Raw genomic sequence first — 9,197 nt, 5'->3', positions numbered from 1 at the left:
TGCACCTACTGGACGCAAACTGGACAGCAGCAGCACCAAATAAAATAAAATTCAGACTGTTCCCCTAAAGCCCACATGCAATTATTTTCATATTGTATATTCTAGCCTTCCTGCATGGTGACCAGAAGACACGGCTGCAAACCAAAGAGTGGTCAGACCCTAGATCATGCAGAAAGCTGAGGGTGTGGAACGGGTTATAATCACTAGTTTTACCAGGCTACTCCGAACTGGACAGTCATTGCGCTGGCCAGATAGCCTCCCCTCGTTGGTAAATTGTTCCTGAACGCAGAACACTAAAATTATATTTCTTGTCCATTAACACATCCCAGAAACTTTCCTTCTAAAGAGCTGGGCATCTAAAACTGAATGGGGAAAAAAAGTTTTTACTTTAAAATTATTCATTACAGTTAGTCATTTAAGCTGCTTTTATCAATCGACTTCCAGAGACTAGGGGGGTGAACTCTGCATCATCTGCTGCTGCAGAGTCACTTCCAATAGGACCGTGTTTGTTTTACATCTCATCTAAGGGAAAAACACAAGAAGGTTCAGTGACTTGCTCAGGGTCGCACACAGCGAGTCACTGGCAGAGCTGGGATTTGAACCTCCTGGTAACAAGCCCCTTTCCCTAACCAGTGGAACCAGCAAGCTCCCCCCAGCTGAAAGAGTCTTAAACCCAGCGAACGGCGCTCACCGGTCCTACGATGTCCGAGACGTGCGACACCGTGGTTCCCGAGGCTGCTCCGAGGTACATGACCCGAGCCCCGGGTTTGATGTGAATCTGATCCACTCCTCCCAGGATCGCGGCCGCCAGTTTAGAACGGAATGGGTTCCACGCTCTGTACTCAATCTTCGTCTCTCCATCCTGCAATTTCAACGCATCGTGATTACAGAGTGCCTCTCGCACCTCGGCTTCTCGGCGCACTTTACATGCAGGTTCAAGGAAACACGCGGGAAAGCACTCTGCAACATCAAGAAGTGTCAATGACAAAAGTAACAGTTATAATAAAACAAAATGATAAGAATTACAAATATATGCAATTACATAAAACATTTGTGTTTGCAGGTCAGGCTTAAAAGGCTAAACTATAAAACAAAAAAAACAAAAAAAAAAAAAGGCATGCACTACTGATCTCAATGCTACGCCGGTGCAGAATCTAGCCGCGTCTCCCCCAGGCTCTGCCCAGCTCACCTCCACACTGATCCTCTTCTCTCCATACACAGAGTCCCCCACCACCATGTTCTTAGTGACCAAAGCATCCTCCTTCCCACGGCAGATGAAGACTCCTGCCAAAGACCAGCGAGCAACATTTAAAACAAAAAACGGGCTCCGATCAAACCAAGGTCCTGGAAGGCCAGTCGGGTTTAACAGGCAAAATCAGAGGTTTGCAATGTAGCCCCGGCTCGGTGAATGGGTACCCCTCTACTAGTCAGGGACAGGAACTGGTGTTGCACACAGCACCCCAAATGGGATGTAAAAACTTCTTACCTTCGTGTCTGTGGGGCTCCACTGTGACCCTCTTTCCTCCTCTGAAGCCCCCTCGACCCCCTCTTCCTCCACGGGGCGTCCCGCGACCCCCCCGAAAACCTCCTTCACCTCCTGGGGACCTGAACCCGCCTGGGGAGAAAGACGCACCGGGGGCAGGAGTTAGCAGACAGACACAGTGCTGCGTGTAGACTGCCTCAAATACATTGCAGGGGTAGAAACGAGACTCCTATTGAACAGCAGCGTCATCCACTCCAGCTTTTACTACCAGCTTGATTAGCCCCAGTGTATGGGTATTATGCTCAAGTGGTGTTAAACTCTGAGGAACCCAGGAATTGACCAAACTGCTATGCAGTGGGAGTCTTATTTCCATCTCTGATGAGTTTATTAAAAAAAAAATAATAATAATAATATTCCAAAGTACCTCTGCTGCCTCCCCGGAATCCTCCTCGGCCACGGCCCCCGCGGTCTCCGAATCCTCCCCGCCCCCCTCGGTCTCCGAATCCTCCCCGCCCCCCACGGTCTCCGAACCCACCGCGGCCTCTGTTCCCAAATCCTCCTCCTCGAGGGCTGAATCCTGGACAAGAAACCAGAGAGAGAGAGGGAGAGAGAGACTGATTGGGCCCGAAGTCGTGTCCCCTCGCTAGACGGTCTATTCGTCCCAGACGTCTTAGTGACGCGGCGCGCACGCGCGTGTGTGTGTGTGGTCGTAACCCAGCTCTGGGCTTCTAAAAGAAGGTTCAATTAAAAGACCCACGACCAGCTTAATTTTCTGGGTGCTGACGGGAACTCTCACCTCAGCTGCTGTCAGAAAACTGTTAGCTTTTTTTTTTTTTGCACAGCGAATAGAGTATCTTACCAGATTGCAAACGAAATAGAAATATGAAGCCTAGCCTGTAACTTTTGCAAATTATAAAATGTAGAATGATCTGGTTGCGCAAGGTTTGGGGTCTGTGCCCTGAAGATTATGGGCGTGCTGCCACCCTGTGAGAAGTCTAGAGGGGGTCTCTATAGTGGGATCTATACCCTCCCCCCAGGAGCGAATCTTCAGTTCTGGTTGCCAACCACAGACTAGATCAGCTCACTGAAAGTGATCTGCCGCTTTCAATCAAGTTGTGTTTTGCTGTCTGCGGCAGGCAAATAGAACTTAAGGGGACCTCCTCAACTTTGTAAAAGCACCTCAAGAAAAGACGTCCTTATTTCTGTAACTGCAAACCTCATACAAAGTTAAACAGGGGAGGGGGGCAATGCAAGCACTAAAACAGACACTGAGTAAAAACCCTGGGCACTTTTAAACAGTATCTGTGCTAATTTCTTTCCAGTACTTCTTAGTATGTGTGTCTGCACAAGAATTATTTTTTATTTTTTTTTATTAAGATAGCCATCTGACAAATGCAAACACCCTAATTCAGTCAAACACCCTGATAATGCACTTGTTTAAATAATCGTCTTGTGACATGGTGTGATTTGATTGGTACGGCAATATCCCCGAAGTCCAGGTGGAGAGGAAATAATTGACAGTGGAGAGAAGGTGCAACAGGCAGGAAAACAGATTTCACAGGTTCTGCTCGGGTTTGAACGCGACGTGCCAATGCAGCTGCGATAAGTTTGCTGTCTCAACACCAGGGTTGGGCTCAATTCCAGTCTGGAAAAGCATTCCGTCCTAGGATATTGAAATGGATATTTCCGAGGCATCGCAATGGCCTGCGACAGGCTTCAGATAAAAGGCAGTTGAATGAACACTGCCTGGACTAACACGCGAACAGCGACTTCCAAGTCATTCGCTGCTACTGATTTTAACAATACCGCTGCGTGGAATTGTGCAAATTAAAAAGAGAATTGTAACTGGAAATGAAACTACAGTTTTTTTTAAAAAAGTTTTCTGAACCCTGTTTACAGCTAAATTGCCCCCCCTCTCCGTCCCCCTCCCTATTTTTTTTAGCTGATGAGAATTAGTTTGATGCTCCATTGCTCACGGTATTGTAGATGCCTGGCTATTTCAGACAGCGACTATGCAGAATTAAACATTAGCTTTGCAACATCTCTAGCCGACGTGTCTTGTTTTTCTACACAGTCTCGGATTTATAGCAAGCACACGTAGCTCTAAACGAGAAACCCCCGACCACGTTTACTTCAACACACTTTCACTCGTGAGCTGCAGAATCCAACAGCAGGCTCCGGGCTGGGACACACGGGTCTCAGAGGCAACATTGTTACGGGTAGTCAAATTAAACAACTACGCATGAGGGACGACAGAAGTATTCGTGAACACTGGATATATCGGCGATATATATCGTAGATATACTCCAAACGCGCTTGTTTGAATCCGTTTCCGGCAAACCTTCCTCGTGTCGTGTTGGTGGCCACATGGCTGCGCTTCGTTGGAAAAGAAAGACACGGCGCATTTATGGTGTTGCAAAACTTATCGGGTTTTTTTTTTTTTTTTTTTTTTTCAAAATAAAATGAAAACACTCGCGCAAAAAAAACTGAACCGTATTGTATTATATATCAGTGCTGAAAACAGACAGCGATAATCGGAGAGTAAGGCGATGCGATGTTTAAACCCGCAGCACAGCCATGGTCTGTAGTGTTACTAACGCATAAAAAGTTAGCACTGGTTACTAAACTTTAGTGACGCAGTAGCCAATATTAGCAGCTGCTAATTATGAATTGCTTTATTTATTATTTAATAAATATTTAAAAACCAGGCCCAAGGCTTTACATGAGCCGCGTTTACGGTCAAAATTCAGACATAACTCCCCTCTCTCTCTTCATTTCACATTTAGCTTATGAAATAAACGGAATTAACAGCGCAAACAATTCGTGTTTTCTCACACACCACTGTAACCCCGCTTTCTGTACGCACTGCGGATCCCTTTCCCGCACCAACTCCTTTCGATTCTGCATTTAATGTACCCTGCACAAGACGGCTTTATCTAATAAAAAAACAAATAAATCACCGTGCGTCTCCTGGTTTGCATTTGCCGGCGTGCCGTGCACTCACCTGGCCTCATGTTTCGGGTGGGTTATTAATTCCCTGCGAGCTCTCCTGCTGATGCGCTTGCCTGCAGCTCGCTGCCCGGTCTCAATGCAAGCTGCTCCTGCAGCGCTCCCTTCTGCGCGCACACACGTGGACGCACCGCGTCGCAGCGCCCCGATTCTGCCGCTGCTGCCCCCTAGGTTGGATGGCTTGCAATTACACGCGGGCTCCGGTAAAGAGGGCTGATAATAAACTCGTTTATTATTCTTCTCCAGGTTAGTCTATAGGGTGCGTCTTTTTTTTTTTTTTTTTTTTAAATGATTAGCACTCTCTAGTCATTAGTCTGCGTTTGACTGTTTATTCCATAGATTGGATCCGAGGTCACGTAGTTGCAATGCTGTATAGATCATTTCTTGAGATTTCTACAGAACAATAATATAGACATTGCTTTAATTATATTCAAAATCTAAACATCTCATAGGTTTTTTTTTTTTTTTTTTTTTTTTTTTTCTCACCCCCTTTACCTCTATAACAAAAAAAAAAAAAAACCTCAAAAGCAAAACTTTTTTTTTTTTTTTTTTTTTTTTAATAAAATAAATTTTAGAGATGAACTACACTGACATCCGCGTATGGGTTGCAGAACGCGTTGCTGTTACAGGACGGTCTGTAAACGATGTTGCACAAATTCAGCGGCCCTTTTGGGTCCCCCCCCCCAAAAAAAACCCATTGTTAATCATTCTCTGTGGGGTTATAAACATCGCACTGGCCGCGGTTTCGAAGAGAAGCGATTTCTGAACCGCGGGGCGTGTTTTTCATTGCAAAATGTGAAAGACTACGCGGGCTCGGGTTCGGGGTTAGACACGCAAAGCAAGCGGTAAAACCAAACCAAACCAAAACAAGCCCAGGAAGGTACGTTACATTAGCTAACACTGGCTTTCTGTCGATGTGCATTAGCTGTCTATATATAAACTGCATTGACCACCTCGACACCAGTTAAAAAAATGCATTAACCCTTTCATGGGTGACGCGGTTGGAGTTTTCTTTGAAAAGCCTTCACTGTTGAATTTTTAGGACGGTATAGTTTGGCTCAACTGGCAAAAAAAGGCCACTCAAAACACGTTTGACGTCACACAAACCAGCAACAAATACAATGTATATATATATATATATATATATATATATATATATATATATATATATATATATATTTTCCCTAAGTGTTCTTAACATTGTTCTGCCTAAACGTTTATTTTAATTACCGCAGAGGTCTGTTCCGCAAAACTATACAGACGGTACTGGGGTGAGGGTGTAGGCGTTTCCAACAGAAACCGTCTGCTCTGCGTAGTAGCGGTAGCGTCTGTACTCTTAATGCTGAGAAATTGTGAATTCTGACGGATATCGCATGCATAACGTGCCTAACGTATTGCTGAGATTAGACATTCTGTACCTGGAAATAATGCAAACAAAATCTGTTTATCATCGTAGGTAACAAGCTGAGGTGTGTCTCATGAAACTCCTAGTGAAACCAGGAATGGATCGCACTGCTATGCAGTGGGAGCCTAGATGGTCTCAGTTCTCTCCCAAAGAGTTCTTCCCTTTGTGATTTGAACACAGAGCAGATCAGCGATGCTGTGATGTGCCTGGGAGTAATTCTGAGGTTCTGTGTTTTCAGTGTCATTCCTTATTGGCAGGTCTCCCTTCTTTTTCTTCAGCGCACGGATGCTGCAGTGAGAACGGTTTCACTTCGTGCCAGATTTTAAATAAATAAATAAATAAAACAACCATGGAATCCCTTTCCGTCGCCTCCAACAATGGGGTCGTCCTTGAAGAGGAGGGGGGAGACTCGGACAGAGACCGAGCCCAAGAGCGGGCTGCACGGTCGGGGCTTTCAAGCAGTGGAAACTGGGAGGAGGAAACAGGTGACCCGAGAAAGACAGAGAACGACAGAGAAAGAGACGCCAGCGTCTCCACAGGGAGCGCCCCTGCCCGCATTAAAGACGAGGTTCCGGAACTGGAATCCGTCTCCACTAAGGAAGAGGTTGTCAAGGGCATGGTCTGTAACGGTGAAGAGGAGGAGACTGAAGATGAGATGGTTTGCATGAAAGATGAAAGGTTTGCAGAGGACCCCTCCGACTCCAATGATAACGAAATGTCTTCCGCAGCCAGCAGAGCTGGTAAGTGTAAGGCTGGTTCTCAAACAGAAGTTTGTTATAATCGATGTCTAATGGCAAGGTGTTGCTCGTGTAAATACCCAGGAGTTTGATCAGCAACGTGATTCCAATGTCACTGATTTCATGGAAGTTAATATATATGTGGTGTAATTATAGAGACACTAATGCTAACTGCGTGCTAAATCAGTTTATTCAGGTGTTGGTTTTATTTCGTTCCCTTCAGTGTGGATTTCGCTGTAGTGCTTAGTCTCTGCTCAAGGAACGCTTGGGTAATGCTAGTAAAAAAATGCGTATGGATCCCTTCTGTGGAGGACAGATAACTCTAGTAAGAAAGAAAATTCCACACAAAGCAGCACACTGCTTAACTAACCTAATTTTTTTTAATGCAGAGCCGTCCAAGAATTGCGTGGACAGCATCGACTCTGCAAACTTAAATACAGACCAGGGCACCAGTACTGAAAACGCAAAATGTGGGGGACAAGACGCTCGAAAAAAATCGCTGCAGCCTCGCCTACAGACAGAGGAAAAAGACGAGGTGCGAGTGAAGAATCGCAGGGAGTGCAAGGAGCATGAGCAGAGCCCCCGGGTTCAGAGGCGTCTGCGAGTAAGAGCGCCGGTAGGAGGAGAGAGAGCGTTCAATTGCGAGGAATGCAAGCAGAGCTTCGAAAGCAGGAGGACTTTCAGCCTGCACAAGAAGAGAGCTCACGCAGCGGAGTTCGTCTGCATCGAGTGTGGCGAGACCTTCGGCAAAATCGCCACCCTTCAAAAACACCAGCGGATCCACGCTGCCGAGAAACCCCATCCCTGCCTGGAGTGTGGGAAAAATTTCCGTCACTCCCGAGCTCTGAAACGGCACGGGGAGATCCACACACGAGTGCAGCGCTACCCCTGCTCCGAGTGCCCCAAGAGCTTCAGCCGACCAGACAGCCTGGAGACCCACAAGCTGGTCCACGCGGGGACCAAGCTGCACCGCTGCGCCGAGTGCGGCAAGACCTTCAGCGACCCGGGGAACCTGAGACGGCACCAGCGGATCCACACAGAAGACAAGCCGCACCGCTGCTCCGAGTGCGGGAAGAGCTTCAGCCGGAGCGGGAACCTGGAGATCCACTGGCGCATCCACACGGGAGAGAAGCCCTATCGGTGCTCCGAGTGCGGGAAGAACTTCAACCACTCCCAGCACCTCAAGACCCACCTGCGTCTGCACAGCGGGGAGAAGCCCTACCCCTGCCCGGAGTGCGGGAAGAGCTTCATCAACTCAGGAGCTCTGAAGACCCACCGGAGGATCCACACGGGAGAGAAGCCCTACCTGTGCTCCGAGTGCGGGAAGAGCTTCAACCAGTCGGAAAACCTGAAGACTCACCTGCGGATCCACTCCGGAGAGAAGCCGCACGCCTGCCCGGAGTGCGGGAAGAGCTTCGCTCAACTGGAGAACCTGAAGACGCACAGGCGGGTTCACACAGGGGAGAAGCCGTACTGCTGCCTGGAGTGCAGGAGGAGCTTCAGCCAGTCCTGCCACCTGAAGAGGCACAAGTGCGGGAGGACAAGGAGGAGGAGGAGGGAGGGGCCGGCAGCGGAACCCGGGGCCTGCCAGTCCGCACTGTGAGATGAGCTTTCCATCTGAATTCCATAGAACTGTAAAGTCAAGCGGACAGACTTGTTTCTGCAGCAGTCCAGCAGGGTTTATAGGTCGCCCTTAATCATCCATTTCTAAAGACGAAGGAACCATTCCATTTCGACTTGTGAGGACGCCGTGGCTCAATTGGAAGGCCACGCCCGTTTCTTCCATCCTGAGTCCCACCCCCTTATTGATAGTGTTGTGGCAGGTTTTTCCAAGCCCTGCCGATTGTATTTGGGATCAAAGCATTAGACTTATAGAGTTATATCTACAGTGACATATTAGTCGGACAACAGTGCAGGGATAATGCATTAGCTCGGACAAGTAAAAGTGCAGGGATAATGCATTGGCAGGTTTTTCCAAGGTTAGCTGAGTTTTGGGGGGGGGGGGGGGGGGGGGGGGGGGGGGGGGGGGGGTGGGGGGGGGGGGGGTGCAGGGATAATGGGGGGGGGGGGGGGGGGGGGGGGGGGGGGGGGGGATGACATCAGTCTCCCATTTAGTATTTCATCAGAGCCTGTAGAACGCACTGCGCATTATTGGATTCTGTTACAATAAACGACTGTATAAAGACAGTGGATTGTTTGTGGTGTTACTCTGCTTATCTGTGCCTTGCTATCTAGCGCCACCACTGTGTTCGTTGTTTTTTTTATTTTTTTTAAGTGTTATATCGCCACCTGCTGGACACTTGTGAATTGCAGAGGTGGACTCCCTCTTCCCCCCCATAGCCCTGTATGGCCAGCGAAATCAATACATGCTCACTTACTGTTGGCTGCGTTAGCGAGGTGATGCTGTCGCTAAATACTAACAGAGCCTGCGACTGCTCTAGATATCCTCTCTGGCATTGCTGGTGTGGGCGCCAGAGCATTTCTCCACTTTCTGTGGGAGGAAGCCCAGCCTAATGTCTCTCTCCTAGGAAATATTTTCTAAACAGCGTTGGCAGTGCATTTT

General features: G+C 47.9%; 2 protein-coding genes across 3 annotated transcripts; one reads left to right on the top strand and one right to left on the bottom strand.

The window, feature by feature from the left end:
• Positions 1 to 613: 613 nt before the first annotated feature.
• On the bottom strand, positions 614 to 4,620 carry LOC121298739 (rRNA 2'-O-methyltransferase fibrillarin-like). The gene is made up of 5 exons (XM_041225955.1): positions 4,488 to 4,620; positions 1,908 to 2,060; positions 1,487 to 1,615; positions 1,190 to 1,284; positions 614 to 862 (listed from the first exon to the last, which is right to left on the bottom strand). The coding sequence occupies exons 1-5, from the start codon at positions 4,495 to 4,497 to the stop codon at positions 668 to 670; spliced, it is 582 nt and encodes a 193-aa protein (XP_041081889.1). The 5' UTR covers positions 4,498 to 4,620; the 3' UTR covers positions 614 to 667.
• A 510-nt stretch (positions 4,621 to 5,130) lies between these two features.
• LOC121298664 (zinc finger protein OZF-like) lies at positions 5,131 to 8,560 on the top strand. Of its 2 annotated transcripts, none has more exons than XM_041225832.1 (3): positions 5,131 to 5,372; positions 6,176 to 6,637; positions 7,024 to 8,560. In XM_041225832.1, the coding sequence occupies exons 2-3, from the start codon at positions 6,247 to 6,249 to the stop codon at positions 8,235 to 8,237; spliced, it is 1,605 nt and encodes a 534-aa protein (XP_041081766.1). In that variant the 5' UTR covers positions 5,131 to 5,372; positions 6,176 to 6,246; the 3' UTR covers positions 8,238 to 8,560. The 2 variants fall into 2 exon arrangements, with proteins under 2 accessions (XP_041081766.1, XP_041081767.1); XM_041225833.1 differs by having other exon boundaries at positions 6,155 to 6,637.
• Positions 8,561 to 9,197: the final 637 nt, after the last annotated feature.

The sequence above is a fragment of the Polyodon spathula genome, chromosome 24 (assembly GCF_017654505.1).
Source record: "Polyodon spathula isolate WHYD16114869_AA chromosome 24, ASM1765450v1, whole genome shotgun sequence".
Lineage (NCBI taxonomy): Eukaryota > Metazoa > Chordata > Actinopteri > Acipenseriformes > Polyodontidae > Polyodon > Polyodon spathula.
Note: the sequence above shows the minus strand (reverse complement) of the source record. Positions and strands in the feature narration are given on the sequence as shown.